This window comes from Sorex fumeus, unplaced genomic scaffold (assembly GCF_029834395.1).
Source record: "Sorex fumeus unplaced genomic scaffold, SorFum_2.1 ptg000098l, whole genome shotgun sequence".
NCBI lineage: Eukaryota > Metazoa > Chordata > Mammalia > Eulipotyphla > Soricidae > Sorex > Sorex fumeus.
This window is the reverse complement of record NW_026606155.1, coordinates 60,275,994-60,299,336: the sequence shown is the minus strand read 5'-3', so window position 1 is coordinate 60,299,336 and position 23,343 is coordinate 60,275,994. Positions and strand designations below refer to the sequence as shown.

Below are 23,343 nucleotides of genomic sequence, written 5' to 3'. Positions count from 1 at the left end.
AGAGAGAGAGAGAGAGAGAGAGAGAGAGAGAGAGAGAAGTAAAAAGCACCTGTCATAGAGGCAGGCAGGGGGTGGGGGTGGGATGTGATGGGAGGGAACCTGGGAAATGTACACTGCTGGAGGGTTGGGTGTTGGAATACTGTATGACTGAAATCCAATCATGAATAGTACAGCTTTGTAAGGTTCTATTTCCAGATTCAATAAAAAAGTTAAAAATTACTTCCGACAAATAAGAAAAAGAATGTTAAGTAATCAGAAAATTTACTACAAAAACCAAACATTTTAGGGGGTACGGTGCCACCAGGTCAATCTGTACCTGTGAGGTGAGTGCATCAGCCGCCTGATGGTGCCTTCAGACTTCTAGATACCCCAAAATTGCTGCTGTGCCTTTGGCCAGACCCTAACAACTTGGGGCCAAGTTTACCAAGAGAGAAAACGGCCAAAAGTTAGGTATGTGGGGGAGACATCCACAAACCACCTCTGGCTCAGTTATGTAATTGGAGGCAAGGCCTCTCTGGTTCCTGATCAAACTGCTTAATGGCCATGATCCCAAGAGAATCAGAAACAAATCTTGGAACCCAGCAGCTTTTGGCAGAGATGTGTCTGGTCCCCGCAGTAGGTTACTGGCGCTGGGCCACCCCAGGGGGGAAACGGTGCCGTCTCTACCTGCTCCCCCTTGGCAGCTTGGTGGCCACCATCCTCCAGAGGCCACAGGACAGTCAGGTTTGGGCCCACAGTGACGAGACACAAGGGGCCTCACAGGATGGGGGTGGAGCCGGCCTTTTCCTTCCTGCCCCAACGAGACCACAAGTCGTCGCCCAGGAACGGCCTCCCTGGCTCCTGATCAATCTGCTTATCAGCCATGATCCCAGAGACTCAGAAACAAATTTCAGAACCCAGAGGCTTTTGGCAGAAATGCGTCTGGTCCCTGCAGTAGGTTAATGGTGCCGGGCCACCACAGGTGGGAATAGGTTTCGTGCGTTGGCCTGTTCCCCCTAAATTGTCTACGGTTGTCTTTTCAGCATATCTAAGTGTTGGGGTAAAATCCCAAATAATAATGGTGGATCTGGTGTCAAAACATTGAATGTAATCAAAGTAGATAGAGTAATGTGAAAATCATCTGCCCACAGGTAAGGGGAGGGTGTGGAATGGGGGGTATACTAGGGTTTTTGGTGGTGGAAAACAGACACTGGTGAAGGGACGAGTGTTTCATCATTGTATGACTGAGACTAAAACCCGAAAGCTTTATAACTGGTCTCACAGTAATTCAATAAATAAGTTTATAAAAAGGAAAAGAAAAGTAAGGTGGAGTTTATGCCCAATTCAATCAGCCTAATCAATGACTGAATAAATAGCAATACTCATATAAAATAAGAAAAAAAACCCCAAAATTTATAATTTTTTCTATAAGTTAAAATTTTATAAGAAATCTAGTTATTGATATGAGATTGATATATATACAGTAAGTTATAGACATGCAGATAGATATATATTCATGCAAAGAATGCAGAGATTGATAATTCAGAGTATATAAAAAAAGACTAATTCCCACATATACAACTGAACTAAATGAGAGTATAATATCTTTAGAACTTTATATGAAAAAATAGGACAATTCTCTCTCCTGCTTCCTTAACTGTCCTAGAGAGGTCCATGCTGTTTATATCCTGAAAACCCACGGGGCTGAAGTGATAGTGCAGCAGGAAGGGCACTTGCCTTGCACATGGAAAACTGAATTCAACATCCTCGCATGCCTTCTGATTTCCCAGGCCCCACCAGTGATCTCCGAGTGCAGAGCCAGGAGTAAGCCTGAGCACTCTGGTGAGTGTGGCCCCCAAATAAAAACATAAAAAATATCCAGCTATTCCTGCAAGACTCTAGAACGTTTCTCACTTCCGTATGAGAAATAGCTCTTCCAATATAGACTCACATACAGTAAAAGACGGTTTTCAACTATTTGTACCTATCACAGGTAGAAATATAATTTTGACATGTAAAGATAACAGAAATTCAGATACTTGAAAAAATTCATCTTTTTATTTGTACACTTAAAAAGTTGTACTTAGAAACTTATAATACAGTTTGAAAAACCAAAAGAAATGCCAGGGGAAAGGAAGGGTGTTACCTTTTATTGATTGATCATTAAGGAAGTTAGAGAAATAAAACAAAAACACAGTAAAACAGTAAAATGTTTAAAAAATTAAAGAACATTTTCCAGGTACAAATTTTATAAATACAAAACAAATTCACAAATTACTTTAAATGCTAAATAAATATCTAGTTAATAAACTCAGACTTAATACCTCCAGCAAGCACTGGTACAGCACTTCAAAAATATAAAATTGAATTCACTCATGTGTAGTGTTGAAAGAATGTGCTCATTAAACAATTTTTAGACGTATACACTTTTCCTCCAAACTGTGCTATCAAAGAAGATTTTTGTGAATAAATCCTTCTCAATATCACACTTCCAAGAAAACCACCAATGACAAAATAAATCATAGATGAAAAAATATTTTCCAAGATATTCAGACACATGAATGATCTCAAAATGTACAAAACCCTCTGTAAACCAGTACTGTATCCAATACATCTATTAAACTTATTAGATACTGAACAAAATTGTAGCAAAGAAAATCTTTCCTACATTCTCCTGAGTGCTTAATATTAAAATTGAGAATATAGTGCAGGCCACACTTCAATGTGGTCAATCAGTTGTTATTGCTTTATACACATGTCTGCTTTAGAGCATGATTTAATGTTCCATTTTATGAACAGTTTTTTCCAAATATCCTTTAGAAGGACACAATCAGATTCGTGACTTTTTTGCAGCTGGTGGGGTGCTAACTTGATCCACATTCCCAGGTGAGATATGGAGTCCAAGCTTTTGAGCCTGAATATGAAAAAACGCTTGCAGCCTAGTTCCAGCTTTTGCTTCACTGGTGTTACGGGGGTTATACTCAAAGCAGTTCGAGAACATTAACTCAATATCATCAATAAACTCAGCTAGAAAGAAAAAAACAAAATGGGATTAGAATACAAATACATAAATGTACAGTTTGCATCATCTATGAAAACATCTTTAAGGAAAAAGAAACCTTTTTTCCTTGAAAACTGAAGACTGAGAAAGTGGCAGAACTAAAGCTAAAATGTGGGGATTTCTGGCCATACCTCATGGTGCTGTGATCTGCTGGGGCTGGAGGGACCAACAGTGCTGGGGATCAAACCCTGGTTGGCTGCACGCAAGGCAAGTGTCTTACCCGCTGTACTAGTCAAGTAAAAAAATACTTAAAACTATTGTTTTTCTTTTTGCCATACTGAAGAACAGTGCTCAGAGGACTCAGTGGTGCTAGAGATAGAACCTGAGTTTCCCTGCATGCAAAGAATATGCTACAGCCTTTGGCTATCTCTTCAGTCCTTAAAACTGTTTCACTGAAACTGTGTGATTATGTAATAAAATACTATGCAATAATAAAGAACTACTATTAAAATCAAAATCTGTAAAACGTAACTCACTAAATCTCCACTGATCTTTTATCTCATATACATGGATAAGCTCTTTAGGGAATCATGGGTACGCCACCTACAAACTACGTTAAGATCCATCATTTAAAAAAGAAAAGTATACTCTACATCTTTAAATTATCAGAGAAAACATAATTACTCACATGCTAATTTATATTCACATTTGTTCACTTTTTCACGAATTATATTTAAGGCAATGGGCTTTTTGATGATATCGTAATAGTCTGGGACCTGCAAAATAATGTATATCTCTCTATTAAAAATTTATCAGTAACAAGAGGTTAAATACATGAATATTTTGTATATAGAAATGATTAACTTCAATATTATTATTCCATTAAAATGCACATAAAATATATGTCATTATAAAGTTGTAAAAGTCTATTTGATAGTATTAAAAATGTTGACTATTTTGGGCTGGAGTACCCAATGATGTACAGGGCTTACTCATGGAGGTAATCAGGAAACTGACTCTATGTGGTGCTGAGATTCAAACTGGGGTCAGCCATGTGCAAGACAAGTGTCCTAGCCCCTGTATTATTGAACTTTACCTCTTATTTTTCTTTTACTAAGAGTTTCTCAAATTGAAGTCTCTGTACCAGCACTGTCAACATCATCTAGGGCAGTAATTTCTAACATTTTTTTTATCTGTGGACTGACATTAAGAGACAATAACACTTTGTTGTCAGTGGTCCATTGGCTGACCATAAAAACCACTGCTTCAGGGACTTCTCAAATATTTATGAATGGGTCTGTGACCTAAAGAATGAAACACTTTGGCCCGGCAAACTCTCCATGTGAATCTAGTATATGCTTGAAGTTTGAATACCACAGTTTTACGTAATAAAATGGTTCTGCTTTACACTAATAATCTTCATTATTACAAAGAACAGAAATACTGAGATTATCTTAATACAGTCATCAAAGAGTCAGTGATGTGATTTAGAAGAGATTGAAGAACTATGCTAACTTTGATTTTTCAATTTTTTTAAAGAATCAACTTTCCAAATGGCTTTTAAAAAAAAAGACAATGACCAACAGGTATTTTGATTGCCTCAAAGTTGCTATGTGACAATGTATTAGATATAACATGAATACATTTTATGAAGTCTAGTGATATTACCTGAATTTTAGAAACAAGTTTTAAAAAAGGCCAGCTGTCATCATGCCGTACTAATTCTACAACAAGCTGTTCAAAAGCAGACAATTCATGAACTCCTCCCTGTCGGCCTGAAGTTCTTCTATTTAGGATCACAGGAGATGATTCTGAAAAATAATGAAAACATTTATAGTTATGATAAAGCAAAACATTTCATCACCATGACCTAAACAGGGCAGGCGAACACACAAAAAATATGTAAATAAACTGAAATCGGGGCCAGAGTTATAGTACAGCATTCAGGATCAATCCTGGAGGGGCTGGTAGACCATATGTGGTGCCAGGGGTCAAACCTGGGTTGGATGCATGGAGGGCAGGCACCTTTCACTGTACTCTACCTCTGCCCCTCAATATTCTTTAATATCCAGTTTATGTTAGATTTCATACCTGTTGCTTGTCTTTTCCTGCACCTTCTCTTGGAATCACTATCTTGGAGACCAAGTCTTGAACTAACATTAAGGGATCGCGAGTGCTCACTTGATGTTGTTGCAATAACTCTGAAGTTAGGGAGGCTTGGACTGTTTTCTGGTGTGCTGTGAGCACTTTTCCTGCCTCTGCGCTTTCTATGAGGACTAAGTAGTTCTACAAACACATCTGCTTGTAGTGGGCCATGACTCTGGCGAGTAGAACGATTGGCAATTCTTAAAGATTTAGTTCCTGTAGGAGGAGCAGATTTTATCTTTCTTAGGCTTCTACTAGTAGTTTTAGAAGAAACAGTTGTTTTGGGTGTACTCTGCTGACTTCTTGAAGAGTATCTTCCAGAGTCTTGTCGTTGGCTGCGACTTGAGAAAGAAGAGCTAAGTCTCCCTCTTGTTTTAATTGACAATCTGACTTGTGGTCTTCCACGTTTGGGTGGGCTGTAAATATTGAGAAAAACAATTATTGCACAAGGCAATGGTGAACATATGATTACTGTCATTCTTATTCTATTCAGCCAATGAATTCTACATTAAGTACTTTTCTATATTACTGAGATTTATCCCTATAATCCTTAAACTTTGAGTTAACACAGTTTCATAGAAATCTTCAGTGTTTTCACATTTTATTGTAAAGAGATTATATTTTATTGATAACTCTGGGATATCAAAAATCAAATCCTAAATTATGGTACACTAATAAAATACTCAGAATAATCAATAAGTATACTTAAGTGAGCCATGTTGAAAAGCCAAAAATCAATCATAAAATAAATTTTTTTCCCTTCATAGGCTACAGGAGACTATCACTTTTCATTACTATTGATATTGAAGTAACCTGCAGCTTTGGCAAATAAAGTAGGCTTTAAATTAGTGAATTTTGAATGTCAAGTCAAATATCTTTGTTTCTTCTGATTCTTACTAAATTGAGTCTTTTAAGTGCCTTTAAGAAGTAGAATGCAAAAACCATGTTAAACCCTTTCCTAACTTTCTTTCTGGTTCAGGTTACTAAACCGATATCCTATTCATGCATGATTTGTACTTTTCCTATTGAGACACACCCATGCGCTCTAGCCTTTCTCAATCTATTCACATACTTGTGTTTCTAGTTTTTCCCTAAAATATTGCTAAGAATTTTCCTAATTCTTTACCTTCTTTATGTTTAACACTAACTTTACAAGGTACAGGGAAAATGGCCCCTGGCAAAAAACCAAATAAATAAAAAACACCACACACACACACACACACACACACACACACCACACACACACACACACCCTCTCTTCTCTCTCTTGCCAAGATGCTAAAATGCTTTTTGGGTGTAACATTCCTGTCTAAACTTGAATTTATAATTGATTCTGTCAATTGGCTAAGCTCAAGCATATACTATATTTCATAGGGAGTACTTTTAACTGCATGAAAAAGCAAGGGTAACTTCAGGTAGTACATTACCTAATAGTTAAGAAAAGAAATTACACCGTACCCCTCAACCATTGTATTTGTGATTGAATGGCCCAAAAGACTATTTCTCATTTTATTGCAAGTTAGAACTTACCTGACTTCTTCCTCTTCTTGAGAGTCATCTTCATCTTGTTCAATCTCATACTCTTCCTCCTCACTTTGACCCTCTTCATCACCATCATCAACTTCATCATCCTCACCTTCTAAACTATCTTCCACCTCTTCATCACTTTCTAAAGATGGTCTCTGTCTAGAGGAGAGTCTTCTAGAACGTTGCTTTGGCCGACACTCGGGACAAAACCAATCTCCTTCAGGCACAGCCTGACAAATCACATTAATGATCATTAATCATTTATTACTCAAAATTCTTAAGCTGTTACTCAAAATCTCAATCAATTATAATGTGAGAAGTAGAACAAGGAAAAGATACCTTCAGTTTTGGGCGAACACAGTAGGTATGATGACCCCGATCACAGCCATCACAAAGAACCATGTTTTCAGCATCACCTTTCTTTCTGCATATCTTGCAACGAGCATTCAGTATAGATTTAGACCATATCACACTGCGATCCAAGGTGGAGAGATGGAGAAAGACTTGGGATAGACTAGCAGAAGAAAGAAGAGACTCTCTCCAACGATCCAGTACAGTTTTGTATGAACGTCCGCTGTCACTGGCATCTTAAATGAAAAGAAAAAGTGATACAAGTTTCTAGGCAGAACCTAGACATCTCCAAAAACTATTTTCTTTCTTTCTTTCTTTTCTTAAAATTGCAGTTGAGATAACATAGTTACAAATGTACATATGTTCATGTTATGGTGTTCAAAGCTACTACCCCTCCACTATCTCCAGAGTGCCTAAATTCCTTCCCCACAGTCATTAGAACTTCTCAAATGATTTAACTTATAACTCAACGTGTGAGGAGGCAATTGGCAGAGGGAAGTGGACACTGGTAAAGGGATTGGCGTTGAAACATTGTATGGTTGAAACCCAATCATGAATAAATTTTTAATTTCATAGTGACTGCATTTTTAAATAAAGGTATTCATTAAGAACCTACTAAAAAAAATCAAGTACCTAGGAATCAACAAAGAAAGTGAACTATTTATACACTGAAAACCATGTTGCTATTAAAAGAATTAGAAGAGGATACAAGGAAATGAAAAAACATCCCATGTTGATGGCTATGAGGAATTAACATTATTAAAATGATCATACTACTCAACGACATTATACAGATTCAATACATGCCTGTGAAAATTTCAGTGGCATTCTTCAGGGGCATAAACAAATACTACTAAAATTAATAGTACTATATAGAACTATAGTACTATCCGAATAGGTAACACAATTCTGAGAAAAAAAAGTTGATGGGAGGCATTGCATTTCCTGACCTTAAACTGTAGAGCTGGACAGATGGTACAGCAGGTAAGATGCTTGCCTTGCACATTGCTAATCTGAGTTTGATCCTTGGTACCCCATATGGTCCCTTGAGCCCTGCTAAGAGTAATCTCTGAGCATAGAGTCAAGAGTAAGCTCTGAGTACCCACCAGTTATGGCCCCAAACCCAAACCCAGACATATTATAAAGCAATATTCTATAAATATTATAAAGCAATTATCAAAAGTGTGGTACTGGAATGAAAGCAGACCAATGGACTAGAATTGAGAGCCCAGAGGTAAACTCACAACACATAGATAGTTAATTTATAGCAATGAAGCTAGTAGCAGTAAATGGAGTAAGGAAAACCTCTTCAACAATGGTGTTGAAAAATAGGTGAGTCACATAGAAAAAATTGAAATTGGGGGCAAGAGTGATCGTACAGTGGGTAGGGTGTTTGCCTTCGACAAGGCCAAAGCTGGTTTGATCCCTGGCATCCCATATGGTTCCCAGAGTACCTACAGGAGTAATTTCTGAGTTCAGGGCCAGGAATAACCCCCGAGCATCACTGGTGTGAACCAACACCTTCTCCCTGCCACCCCCCCAAAAAAATTGGACCCCCCTTCTCACACTATACAAAAAGGTTAACTCAAAAGAAATTAAGTCCTTATAAACCAAATCCAATAAAATTCACCAAGATAAACATTAGTAGAACCCATCATGACAATAACTTTATAGTCATCTTCTATTAGTTAACTCTACTGGCAAAGATAAAAGTATGGGAATGGAGTGATAGTACAGTGGTTAGGGCATATGCCTTCCACACAGGAGACCTGGGTTCAATCTCTGGAATTCCTTATGGTTCCCCAAGCACCACCAGGAGTGACTTGACTCCTGAGTGAAGAGTCAGGAGTAAATCCTGAGCACCTCCAGGTATGACCCATAAAACAAAAAAAATAAGGATAACAAAAAGATAACAAAAGTAAAAAATGGAACTATATTAAATTATGACATTTTTGCACTAAAAGAATGGACTACAATAAAAATATCCCATAAATCAAAAAAATATGCGCACACCATACATTTAACAAAAGGCTAATACCCGAGACATAAAAAGCACTCATAGTTCTCATAGTAATAGTAATAGTAATAATAATAAACATCAAAAAATGGAAAAAAATGAGCAGACACACAAAAACATTCAGATAGCAAATGTGCATATCAAAGTAATAAATACCACTGATTATGATGGGAATGCAAATAAAAATAGCAATGAGGTATCATCTCACATCAGTAAGAACAGTCTATATTCAAAGAAAAAACCAGCACTGATGGGGATGCTGTGTAAAAGGAACCCTCATTCACTATTAGGATTATCATCTGATTCATCCTCTGTAAGAAACAGTATGAAGACCTCAAAAATTAGAAATAAAACTACTGTATGTCTTAGCAATTCTTTGTTATCTACTCTATAAATATAAATACATAAATTTGAAAAGATACATGTATGTTTACATTCAATATAGCACTATTTACAATAGCCATGATCTGGAAACAGCTCAAATGCTCAACTGTGGCACGTATAACCAATGGAAAAATGACTCAGCTACAAGAAAAGATGAACAGATGAACTACCTACAACTAGCTACAACTTGGAATTAGAGAGTGCATGTTAACCAGAGTAAGTCAGAGGGAGGACAAATACAGATATTCTCATGCATATGTGGGAGAAAAAAGAAACAATGGGGCTGGACAATAATGAATGAAAACCAACACTAGGACTCTTACAACAAAACTGAGATCACAAAGGAGGGGAGAGGAATGCAGAGGAGCAGAAAGGGTTAGGACAGACCACAGTAGCAACACAGTAAAAATAAATTTTAAAGGATTTTTAATCATTTCATATTGTCCTCTCAAATGAAATCAAAAGCATGTTTTTAAAAATTATTTTTTCTCTTATCCTACAAATGAAGTGAAAACTATGTCAACTGAATGAACTGTAAATTAATTCAAAATTTTAGAAGAATAACAGGAAAGTAGAGTATAGACATGAGAACTGGTGTGAAAACTGAAACATTATTTTCCTAAAGATGTTCCTAGATTAGTCTCCCAAAGCATGCCACATTTCACTGCATAACCTTTGAAGATTTTCCACATTATTTTGCAAAAAAGTGGGGCATAACATTATGTGATGCTTTAAAAAACTACTTGCATTACTTAAAAATGGTGCAACAATTATGTGGAGGTGACAATTATGCAGTGAAACACAGTATTAATTCTCTAACTTGCTGAAACATGATACAGAGAGTATTCATATCATCCTAATTATGTTTTAGAGAAATTCCTCTCTTCTGCACCCTTTGAATACTTAGCATTTCTGATTCAGAGCTTATACAATGTTAATATTAGTGACCTATGTTATCGAAACATTTAATGGCACAACTGTTTTATTTAAGTTTTGTTTGGGGGTCATATTTGGCAAGGTTCAGGTTTTACTCCTCTGCTCTGGGATCACTATTGGAGGGTTTGGGGAACCTTATGGGGTGCCGAGAATTGAACCTGGGTTGGCAACGTGCAAGGCAAGTACCTTACCTGCAGTACTATCTCTTAAGCCCCAGCATTCTGTTTTAAGTAACAAAAATATCATGTCTAATCTTTGATTATTCATGGTCTAGGTTTTCATAGGTTTCAGTTAACTATTAATTTCTATTTAATTTTAGAATAACTGATATAATATGGTTATAATAGTGTTTAAAATGTCAGTTTCTTTTTATAACACACAAAAAAAAGGTTGGAAAAAAATAATTGAAAATACAGCCAACAGGGGCTGAAGCAATAGTACAGTGGATAGGGCGTTTGCCTTGCATGCGGCTGACCTGGGTTCGATTCCCAGCATCCCATATGGTCCCACCGAGTACCGCCAGGGGTAATTCCTGAGTGCAAAGCCAGGAGTAAGCCCTGTGCATCGCCAGGTGTCAACCAAAGAGGAAAAAAAAAAAAGAAAAAAAATATAGTCAATGGCACCACATATGGTTCCCTAGGTCCTGTCAGGAGCAATCCCTGAGTGCTGAGCAAGGAGAAATCTCTAAGCATCACTTAGCTGTGGCCCCAAATTAAAATAAAAATACAGTCAAGTAATAAATAATTTTTGAGGCAGGGTGGGATGGGGGATGGGAGGTGGGAGAGATACTGGGATTAGTGGTGGTGGAGAATGGGCACTGGTGGCGGGATGGGTACTCAATCATTGTATAACTGAAACCCAAGCACAAAAATTTGTAAGTCTACAACTGTACCTCATGGTGTTTCACTAATAAAAATTAAAAAAATAATAATTTTTGAAGTATTTACTGTATCATTTGAATATCTACTTCATCAACAAGAATTAGCATATAAAAATACAATCTCAAATTTGAAGTCAGTTTTATTATTTAAGCAAATTTATTTTTATAAATTTGTTCTATAAGAGGAAAAATTCAAATTTATAATATAATACTTTAAAATAAAAAGATACTTACCAAGTGGAGCTTTGAGGAAACGCCGCTCAATGCCCTGCTCTATTTGAAAAAGAGCCATTGCCAGATAATGAACCACATTGCTCACTGATTGTGGGGTACTTGCATTAGTTGAGACAGTACTTGGAGTTTCTGTTTTTATGCCCAAAAGTCTACAGTTAAAACAATGAAGAGTTAAGAGTTAATTACACTATCAGAGGAAATGGGAATTCACTTTAGTCATCTAGTATTTGGTTGCATATAAGAAATAGTTTCCTCAAACTCATGCTCTACAAACTAGCAGGAAGAAAGAGAAATGAATCAGGAGCTAAACTAATGCTAATCATTTAAAGGGGGTCAAATATTTGGAGGAGAGAATGCAAATGAGAAAAGTGTCAGAGAAAATATTTCATTTAAAAATCATTATATATTTTTAATTAAATCACCATGAGGTACACAGTTACAAAGTTCTTCATGACTGGGTTTCATCATACAATGTCTTAAGAGGAAAGATTTTAGAGAGGAGACACTGTGGTGGGTCTTAGAAGGTAGTATTATTTCTTTTGCTTCAATTTTTACTGCATAGAACACTTAACTAGCTTTTAACTAGTTTATTAGCCTCCAATCTTTCTACAATATATCTCCATCTGCAGTAAAATGACCATTTGAAAGTTTGGTACATAGTCTTCCCTCCAATAATCATATCTTTTTCTTTCTTTCTTTTTTTTTTTTTTAAATTTTGGTTTCTAAGCCACAACCACAAGTAGTGCCCAGGGATCACTCCTGGTGGTTAAGTGATGCTTGGGATCTAACCTGGGCCAGTCATGTGCAAGGCAAGTGCCCTACCCCCTGTATTAACTCTCTGGTCCATCTCTTTACCTTGTAGACCTCAGGTTTCTAGTCATTTCCTATAGTACTTCTTCTGTGTCTTTCCCTTTACTCTGTTGTTGCAACCACTGCTGCTGCCATAATGAGTAGGAGATGCCCCCTTTAGCAGGTGCCTGCTCACACATAGCTTGCAGTGCTCACCAAGGGCACCTCACACTAGGGACTGCACTTTTCATTGTGCTGAGAATCACTTGGCTTGTCGGGTGATGCCTAAAATTGAACTCATGTCTGTAGGTCTCTACCACTGAGCCATCTGTCTCCTATGCTTTGTTTTTTTGGGCCTCCCAAGCTGTGCTTGGTAGGTTTGGGGACCATTCTCAGTGATACTGATATTTGGTCAAGTGGGCAGGCTCTTTAGTGCTAGGGCCTGAGCATGTGGTGCTACTAGGTTCTGCTGTACCAAGATCACCATGGAGGTATTGGGTGGAGGTTGGGGGGTCAGGGGAAGACCTCCAGGGGCACTACTGGCCATTCTTAGGAGACCATGTGCCAGGGATTGAACCCAGGTTGGGTACATGCCAGGAACACGCCCCAATTCCTGTACTATCTCCATGATTCCTTTTCAAGTTCTTACAAGAAAAATAGCCCTTCTACATTTATGGAAGATACTTCTATCAAAAATATTTTCCTATTCTGTAATTGCTGACTTAATAACTACAACATTCATTTTTTTTAGACAACAAAGTCTTCAAGACAGATACTATGCAGAATAACTCTGTAAATACAGGCTTTCTACATAAATATAGAAGATTAACAGTTCCAATAACATACAAGTTTTTCACAATTAAGTTTGCCTATAGAAAAGAAAATTGAACAGTGCAACACTACTTTCTTAAATTAATAAATACAATTTTTTTTTAAACTTGGGAAGTTACCTTAACCAAGTTTTATTTTGGCTGCACTGGTACAAAGTGGAGTAGCAGAGAGCCTACAATTTTAGAAAAATAATTCCAGTAGTTACAAATATTAAAGTACCCAGGCTCAAGAGATAGTACTGCAGGTAGGGGCTGAGCACAAAGCCAGGAGTAAGCCCTAAGCACTACTGGGTATGGCCACCAAACAAAAAATAAAAATATTAAAGTCCTTGCAATTGTATCAGAAAGAAATTTTGAAGAAAATGAAAGTTATTTTAAAAAACCCCAAAATCAATGTGTCAAGGATAGTGATGATTACTTAAAAAAAAATCTTTTTAGTACCTGTCTTTTACTATGACCTTTGCTTGCTCATCAATTTCCATTTCTTCAACATCTTCGTTCACAGTTTTAATTATCCCATTTTCCTTATTTTCCTCGCTTAATAGCTCATATCGTCCACTTTCTAATGCTGATCTCCAGATGTGTCGATCTGTAACCTGAACATAAACCAGATTTACTATCCTTGAAAATTGGCATGTGTTGCTTAGAAGTTTAATGTACATAGGAAAAATTCTTGACTATTCTAAAACAAATTGTGAATTAATAAAGTGAATCTGAAAATAGGTTACTGTTAATTGGCAAAAATGAAATCTTTAGCATTTATAGGCGGAAACCTTACCATTTAGGGAAATTGCAAACAATTCTAATATTGGTCACCTGAGAGTAGCAAATAAAGTGTCAGATGACAACAAAGGAATGAACAGAATACACATGTTAAACATGAATTACTTAACACTTTAAAAAAGGTAGCAAAGAAACCAATAAACAAACCAGACAGGCAGAGAAGGCAGAAGCTAGTCAAGGAATAAAAAGGGAGAGCCCGGCAAGCTACCGAGAGTATTCGATATGCCAGACACAGTAACAACTTTTAAACATCTTGGATAAAAATATAATTAATAGTTATCAAAATACTAAGAATTGGTATTAGATTAATTACATTTATTAAATTTGATACTAGCAAATTTAAGATTTTTACAAACATATAAACATGATGTAAGGTAATAAATTTACATTTTATTAAAATATATTGCTACCTGGTATTTATTTAAAACAGACAGGGCTTGCTTTTTATCAAACAAACTGACAAATAATGTGATAATGTGGGTGAACTAAAATGGGAACAAACACAAACCTTGATTGCTCCTAATGTTCCTTGGTAGATTCTGTCTTCAATGTCTAAAAGAAAATCTCTCAGTCTTAATTCAAGCTGCCTTTCTGCAGACATCTGAGATGGATCATATGCATTGGAAGATCTTCCCCGAAAACATGGAGGTTTGCTATCAGTTTGAGATTTGTCTGAAATATTTATCAGATACTTTTATTATTTCCTTATTAAAATTAATTGCCCCATGTAATCATTATGATCATGAGAAAATAAATATAAAAACACTGAATTATTCCTCAATTGAAAAAAAGAGAAAACATACGCACAACATCTATCAGAAAAGTTTATCTAGAATACATAATTCAGTAAGATAATACACTAAAAAGTGGGCAAAAATCTGAATAGACACTGTTTGAAGATATAAAAATGACAGTAAAACCATGAAACGATGCTTGATATAATGATGCAGGAAATGAACATAAAAAGCAGAATGAGGGACAGAGGAAATAGTACATATGCTTTGCATGTGGCTGACCCTGGTTTAAACCTTAGCATGCTGAATTGTTTCTAGAGGCTCTAAGCATGACTGGGGTAATCCCTGGCACCAAAGGGCCTGAGCAGAACTGCAACCTCCAGCCACTGAACCACAGATCCTGCTAGCTGACAACCTCCAGAAGGAGCTAGGACCTCCTAATGCTTGGGAGGCCCATCTCCTGCCCTCTCCCCACCAGAAACTGAAGTAGTCATGGTAGTAGGTCCCTAAATATAAGAGTTCTTTATCTAAAAAATTTCACTTTCTAATAAAAAATAAACCAATTTAAACCTATTAAAACCACATTACTGCTTTATTTGTCATAAACAGAACAGTTATCCAAAAGGATTTGACTATGTGATCTCGTAGCCAATTTCCAAAGTAATCACTAATTACAAGATCCTGTCCATGGACCTCAGTTAACATGTAATGAGGGCTGGAGAGACAGTACAGTGGATAGGCTAACCCGAGTTCAATCCCCAGCACCCAATATGGTCCCCTGTGAACCGCCAGGAGTAATTCCTGAGTGCAGAGCCAGGAGTAATCTCTGAGCAAAAATCAGAACAAAACATGTAATGAGTGACCTATCAGCTCCCGAAAATCTATGTCAATCTTAGCATCTTGGGCACTCGTAGTCTACTGATCAAGAAATGAGAAGATAGGGAAGAGCATGTATCTTCTTGTATTGCTAATATGTTCCTTATAATCCAAATGGAAACTAGTAGAATCTACAATCCTCTCTTTAAGTGGCAAACTTGCTCAAATTGAGTGTATGATCCCAATAAAAGGTAAGGCATTTAAAACATAGGTCTAATTATCTGAAAATGAACCAGAGATTATAGGAAAAAGAAATTAAGTTTATACAGAAAATTTACCTGAAAAATGAAACTTATCTTCAGAAAAATGGGCTAGCTGTGCACATATTCTGCTTTTCTCTTGCAACAAAGTCTCTTTTAAGGCACTTTCTCTATGTCCTCTGGAATTAAGAGCTTCAATAAGCTGGTCTAGTTGTTCACAAGAGCTGTAAAAGCACCATCGATTTGGCTTATGCACTGGTTTTGGCAGTTGTAGAGAGTCATCATCACATGGACCTTGGTCAGTAATGGAGGTAGATTCAGACTTCAAAGATTCTTCAGTTTTGATGGGTACCTGAGGATCTTGAGACTGTACATTCTGAAATGATGATGGTCTGGGCAACAGCATGTCTTCAGTGAGACCAGAGTAATCCTCTTCAATAAACAATCCAGGAATAGAAGGGAAAATCCAGTATCGCCTATACATACGGTCACGGCCCAAAGGAAAGATATTGGTACATGCTATGGCACTTTGAATTTTTTCTAAGAGTTCTTTCTCTTTTCGTTGGTGTTCCTGTTTTAAAGAGTCTTCCTCATCAGCAATAGGTTCTCTTGTTACACAACTGACCTCTTCTTGCCGTGTAAATTCTTTAAATCCATTTTGTTCCCTTTTCCCTATGGTTGAAAAACATTTGATCATCACCGCACTTTATTTATTTTATTATTTTTTAAAAAAATTTTTATTAGTGAAACACCTTGAGGTACAGTTGTAGACTTACAAATTTTTGTGCTTGGGTTTCAGTTATACAATGATTGAGTACCCATCCCTCCACCGGTGCCCATTCCCCACCTCCAATGCTCCCAGCATCCCTCCCACCCCCGACCCTCCCCACCCCACCCACCTCTGTGGCAGGGCATTCCCTCTTGTTCTTTCTCTCCTTTTGGGTGCTGTGGTTTGCAAAAGAGGCACTGAATGGCCTTCATGTTCGGTCTATAGTCAACTTTCAGCATGCATCTCTCATCCTGGGAGGATCCTCCCAACACCCTTTACTTGGACACCACCACATTTTAAAAAGCCATGCAAAATTACTATGTGTAATGGGCTGAATTTGTACTCTCTTCTACGTTAAAATCCTGACTCCTAACTCGACTATATCTTGAGACACAGTCTTTATCAATGCAATTTCAGTTAAATAAAGTCATATATGGTTGGGATCCCAATCCAAAAGGGTTGGTGTTCTTATAAGAGAAAGAGACCAGAGAGCTCAATCTCTGTGAGCACAGTCAAAAGGCTGGTGAGGACTCAAATAGAAGGTGCCTAAAGAGAGACCTCACCAGATATTAACTCTGCTGGCACCTTAATCTTGGACTTGCAGGCTCTGAAACAATGAGAAAATAAATTTGTTGTTTAAGCTACCTGGTCCTTGGTATTTTGCTAAAGCAGCATGATCAGACCATATCTATGTTAATAATAAACTGGTACGCCTAAATTTAAAGGAACTAAAAATCTTCCATCTCTATGCTGAAGAGTATACAAGAGTTTATTAGTTATTCCGAAATACACATTCAATCCTTTCTCTGATTCAGCTAATCACTTTTTTTTGTGGGGGGGGGGAGTGCACACCTGGTGGTGCACAGGGACCACACTTGGTGGTATCTGGTGCTGGGATTTAAATGTTGTTGTGACTACAGCTACATGCAAGGTAAGTGTCTTAACCTCTGTATGATCTTTTTGGTCTTTGCAAACAACTTTAAATAGGGCTGGCAAGTAACTATTTTAGCTGTGTGAGTCACATGGGTTCTATCAGAGCTGTTCAGTTCTACTGTTATAGCATGAAAGTATCCACAGACATGTAAAAGAGAAGCAAGGCTCTTGCTAATAAAACTTATCATCAATGTAATCTGAATTTCATATAATTTTCACATATTGAAAATATACCTTTGTATTAATTTTCAACTATTTAAAATGCAAAAAAAATCATTTTTAGCTTTTGGGTTATATATACAAAAACAGGGGAAAGGGCAAATGTGGCTCATGACCTAAAGTTATCTAACCACTACTTTAAGGTAACAGAACCTGTAATTTTTAAGTTGGACACCTAGCAATTCAAAAGGAACACAGTATTTCAGACCCTTTTCCCTAGTATGACTACATGAGAAACTTCTGATGAAAGAGATAAGGGTAGAAGCATCATATGCAACCTCTGAACTTTGTCTCTTCCGACTAGCTAGGAATGAAGACACAGTGATAAATCATTCTGGAACATGAGGATGGTAACTCAGGATAGCAGTACAAACAATACAGAAAGAACCTGGATTCCTGGAAGCCAGTCTGGCACTTGAAGATGTGTTGAAAAATTAAACTTCTTCCGTATTTAGTCTATGAAAATACTACTTGAATGCTTAAATGGCTGGAAACTGTTTTTTCTTTTATTCCCGCCCCTCTTTTGCTTGAAACAGTTTCAGACCAAAATTATTTTCTTTAAAATCTGGTGTTATTTAAGTATGAAGTTGTCTAAGACTAATGTTTTCTTCACAGGAAGATTTTTAACAATAATTCAAAATCTTTAAGGGTATAAAGAACCATGTTCTTCTAGATTTAGCCCTTCATGTGTTAGTTTTTTTAGATTAGAAAAATTCTTATTTTAGTTTTTCAGATTAGAAAAAATCATATTTTAAGTGAATTCATTAAAAAAACCATGGAATCAGGAGCTCCACATATGCAAGGCATATCCTTTACCACTGAGCCACACCTCAGGTCTGTATTTATATTTTTCTAAAATTCTGTCCATTTTTACCTCTCTTTAAAAAATATTCCCATAAAGTTATATGTTGTCCCTTTACATTTTAAATTTCTTCTTTTTCTTCTTTTTAATTACTGAAGCAAGGTAATTTTTTTTTGCTTTTTGGGTCACACCCGTCAATACTCCCTGGCTTGTACTCAGGAATTAATCCTGGCAGAGCTCAGGGAGCCATATAGGATGCTGGGATTCGAACCCGGGTTGGCTGTGTGCAAGGCAAATGCCCTACCCGCTGTACTATCGCTCCAGCCCCAGCAAGGTAATTATTATTGAATGAAAACTTGTTTTGAAAGATGTGACAGGAGAGCAAGAGGAGAAATATGTATTCAAGAGAGAATAAGGGTTTTTCCAGAGTGGAAATAAGAAAGATAAGAAACAGAAAGACATAAGATGTGTTGAAGGGAGAACACACTGGATCTTCTTGAAGAACAAGCCTGTCCTTTAGACCTCTACTTTCTCAAGCTATATTGTTCACTGTTTATTTTGATCTAACCCCTTCTGTCCTTAAAAAATATATATATTTCAACCAAATTTGTAGCTTTCTCCAAAAAATAAACTTCTGGCTTTGTTGTTCTTCTCTAATGCAATTTTATTTTTTATTTATTTCCAGTCATATCTGTTGTTCATTTATACTATGGGAAACTATTTCATACTTCTAACTTGTTAAATTAAATCCTAGCTCAATTAGACTTTCTTCTTTCCTAATAAGTATTAAAAATAAAAAAATGTTCCCTAAGTAGAGGGACTGAACAACTAATATTAATATGCAGTACTAATGAATTTGAAATATTTTCTAGATTTCATGTGATTTCTCACTTGGCCTATTACTTAGATACCTGTTTTAAAACCCTAATCATATGGGGTCAGAGATAGTACAGTGGTTAAGGCTCTTTCCTTGCATGCAGTGTACTCTGGGTTTGACATCTGGCACTGCATGATCCCCTGAGTATCATCAGGAGAAATCCTCGAGCAGAGAGCAGCCCACACTACCCCCACAGAACCCAAGTCCCTCCTCCACCAAAGAAAAACAAAACAAACCTCTAATCATGGGAGGTTTGCTTTGGATTTCTATCTCAATTGCATTATAACCAGATATGACAGCCTCTATGATTACAGATTTTTCTATTTACTCAGTAACTATTTAGAAAATGTAAAAAAAAAAAAATCTACCTAACAGGTACAGAATAAACACAAGGATCTTCATGATCTCCTCCCATAGTCACCAAATGGGGAGGATAGTTAAACATCCTTTCACATTTTTCCTTTCACATTTTTCTTACACTTGGGCATTGTGATTTCCAGTACTGCTAATACTAGTGTATTACAGACTACACCCTGCACAATGTCCTCTCCTATGACCCTGCTCTTCCCCATAGTAAACCAGTCCTGTAGGCCTAGCCTTGGGGTTGTTACCATTGGCTGTTTTTTATGATGTTTCTTTAACATTACACATATGAGAGAGATTATTCTATATCTCTCCCTCTTCCTCTGACCACACCCAGCATGCTATCCTCTAGTTCCATCCATGTAAGAGAAATGCAATATTTCATTTCCCCTAGCTGATCAGTATATAGGGGAGTAGACAAAGAAGTAATTTATATTGAAAGCTTTTTAAAAATGTACTCCTTTGAGCTGGGCTGGAGCAATAGCACAGCGGGTAGGGCGTTTGCCTTGCAAGTGGCCAACATGGCCGACCTGAGTTCGATTCCTCTGCCCCTCTCAGAGAGGCTGGCAAGCTACCCAGAGTATCTTGCCCGCACAGCAAAGCCTGGCAAGCTCCCTGTCACGTATTCGATATGCCAAACACAGTAACAACAAAGTCTCACACTGGAGACGTTACTGGCCCCGCTCGAACAAATTGATGAACAACAGGAGGGAAGTGACAGTGACAGTGATTCCTTTGAGTCAGCAATTTATAATACTTTAAGGCAGTAGACATGTCTTTTTTTTTTTTGTGAGGCCAGGGATCAAAGTTAGGATCTCCCATCTGTCAGGCACACACTTTGCCTCCCAGCCATATTCCTGGTCCACATTAGTATAAATTTCTATTCTTAGCAATGTGATTACAAGTACTTGCATTATGATACTTGTATTTCTAGCATCTAGGAGATATTCAATGCATGCCGAATATGTTCTATAAATTCCTATTTAACTACATAAAAAGCAGTAAATGCAAAAACTCAAAACTTGCTTAATTAGGCAAGAGAGAGGGTACAGAGATTAAGGAACATACCTAATATGTGGCCGACCCTGGTTCATTTCTGGTACCACATAGTACCCTAAGTATTGCTAGTTGTAGTCCAGAGGTCCCAGAGCACCACTGGGATGGACTGGGTATCCCCAGCACTATAGAGCCCTTGTATTACCACAGCCTCAGATTTTTTTTTTGAAGTAAAGATTTTATTTGGAGGGTTTTTGAGGGGGAGAAAGAGAAAGAGTGAAAGTAACGCTCTCAAGAGAGAACCCAAGCTTCTCCAAGGGTGGAGAGAGCCCCTACACACATCCCAGCATTAGACATGAAAGCATGAAAGTACACATTTCAAGAGGGGAGATGCGGGTGACACATGTACTTGGCTACATGGGCACAAGCAGCACATAGGCTTGGGCAGCATATGTGCCCAGCCTCAGATTTCTGCATTGAAGCAATTGATCAAAAATCAATGGGAGGGGCCCACTGACCTACTGAGCACTGCTTGGGAGATTCCCCCCTAAAACCTCCCCAAAAAAGTTTTAAGAAAGTTGTCTACTAAAGTTACTACTAAAAACACTTAATGTGTTTTATAACACTTCCCTAAGATATAAATGACATGTGCATAAAGACTTACTTATGAATATATACAAATGTAACTTCAAAGATCACATCATTTTTTATTAAAACGAGAACTGTAGCACTGTCCTCCCATTGTTCATCCATTTTGCTCAAGTGGGTCCAGTAATGTCTCCAATGTGAGGCTAGTTGTTACTTTGGCATATCAAATACGTCATGGGTAGCTTGCCAGGCTTTGCTGAGTGGGCAAGATACTTTTGGTAGCTTGCTGGGCTCTCTGAGATGGGCAGAGGAATCGAACCCGGCTTGGCTGGGCTGTCTGTGCACAAGACAAATGTCCTACCACTGTGCTATCACTCCGAGAACACTGTTTAAAAAAAACTACATGGGGCTAGAGCGATAGTCAATGGTAGGGTGCTTGCCTTACACTTAGCCTGGAGTGATAGTCAATGGGTAGGGTGCTTGCCTTACGCCTGGCCTACTGGGTTTGATCCCTGGCACCACATGCTTGCCAGTAGTGGTCCCTCCCCCTCCCTCCCGCCCCACTACCCCCCCCCCCCCCCAAAACTCATCATGAGTTATGACATTTAAAAAAAATAAATGTCTTGGGACTGGGAAGCCACTCAAAGGGTAAATTCATGATTTGTATGCAGGAGGTCTGGGTTTGGCCCCCGGTACTGCATGGTCTCCTTCAACCCTACCCCTCACCCCTCTGGAGGAGATCCCAAGCAATGGACTAAGAGTATCCCTGAGTCTACTGGTGTGAGGCCCCAAAATTCAAACTAGAACAAAAAGCTTGCAATTAAAGATGTATGTAATTGGGGCTGGAGCAATAGTACAGTGGGTAGGGCATAAGCCTTGCACATGGCTGACCTAGGTTTAATCCCTGGCATCCCATATAGTCCCCCAAGCACTGCTAGGATTAATTCCTGAGTGCAGAGCCAAGAGTAACCCCTGAGCATTGCTGGGTATGGCCCAAAAAGAAAAAAAAAAGAAAAAGAAAATGAAAATAATAATAATAATAATAAAAGATGTATGTAATATATCTTCACAATAACTAAATAAAGTACATTATCAGTAATTTTAAAAAAGCCAGAAAATCGTTAAGAAATTTATATATTACCCCTTCTTCTTCTTTTATGTGACCCTGGATCATCTTCATCCTCAGTGACTGTATCCTGATCTAGTTCCTTTTGTTCTATTTCTTTGCTCTCAGTGCTAGTATCAAAATCTTCCCTTTCTTCTTCCCTAGAGGTTAAGAATAAAGATTACATTGATTAGTGAGTATATAACTTCTTTCATGAAACATTTATTACCTGACAAAGATGTGCTAGGCATTATGCTTAAGTAGTAATGATAAGATGATATAACTTTTATAATTTTGCACAAAAAACTATATAAATTATAAAGTTAAAGTGGGTAGTAATAAAAATTCAAGGTGCTATGAAAACATTTTGAGGAGAACCAAGCCCAGTCTTAGGATCAAGAACGACTTGCTTGAAGAAATGAATGTTATATTCTTATTTCTCTTGGGAATGTAGCTAAAAGTAGAACTGTTATTAGATGACAACATGGCTTAATTGTTTAAAGATCTGCCAAATTTATCCAAAGCAGCTATACCATTTATACTCGCACCAGCAATGTATGAGAGTTTCAATTTTTCCACTTTCTCACCAGCACCTATTATTATCACCTTCGAAATGGGAGCAGTACCATGCTAGAGATTAATATGATATACTATCTGTGCATTTCGTATGCATCTCCCCAGTGAATAATCTTTTCTTGTACTTAGTGTACCTTTGTAAAAATTCCTTAAATATTTTTAAGGGTGTGGGTTTTGGACTCAAACTCAAGCGTTCTACTACTGAGCTACATACACTGCTGGTCCAGAAAAGCTTACTAAGGTATTAAAAAAATCATGAGGAAAGAGAGAGAGAAAGTATAGCAGGTAAGGCAATTGCTTTACAGGTAGCTGAGCTAGGTTTCATCTTCAGGTCCACATATGGTTCCCCAAACCCTGCTAGGAGTGATCACTAAGTACAGTGCCCAGAGTACAGCCAGATGTGGGCCCCAAACCAAAAGTAAAGTATTAAAATACTTTAATATGCTGCC

General features: G+C 37.5%; 1 protein-coding gene across 4 annotated transcripts in view; it reads right to left on the bottom strand.

The window, feature by feature from the left end:
• Positions 1–2,100: 2,100 nt before the first annotated feature.
• The window catches only part of BAZ1A (bromodomain adjacent to zinc finger domain 1A), an 86,284-nt gene continuing 65,041 nt past the window's right edge, over positions 2,101–23,343 (bottom strand). For all 4 annotated transcript variants that reach the window (XM_056134303.1, XM_056134304.1, XM_056134305.1 and 1 more), the window contains 11 exons: positions 22,355–22,479; positions 15,745–16,338; positions 14,365–14,528; positions 13,515–13,669; positions 11,455–11,603; positions 6,992–7,239; positions 6,656–6,882; positions 5,072–5,541; positions 4,649–4,791; positions 3,669–3,756; positions 2,101–3,006 (listed from right to left, as the gene is read on the bottom strand). In XM_056134303.1, coding sequence (XP_055990278.1) covers positions 2,810–3,006; positions 3,669–3,756; positions 4,649–4,791; positions 5,072–5,541; positions 6,656–6,882; positions 6,992–7,239; positions 11,455–11,603; positions 13,515–13,669; positions 14,365–14,528; positions 15,745–16,338; positions 22,355–22,479 — 2,560 coding nt within the window. In that variant the 3' untranslated portion in view covers positions 2,101–2,809. The remainder of the gene's footprint in view (positions 3,007–3,668; positions 3,757–4,648; positions 4,792–5,071; positions 5,542–6,655; positions 6,883–6,991; positions 7,240–11,454; positions 11,604–13,514; positions 13,670–14,364; positions 14,529–15,744; positions 16,339–22,354; positions 22,480–23,343) is intronic.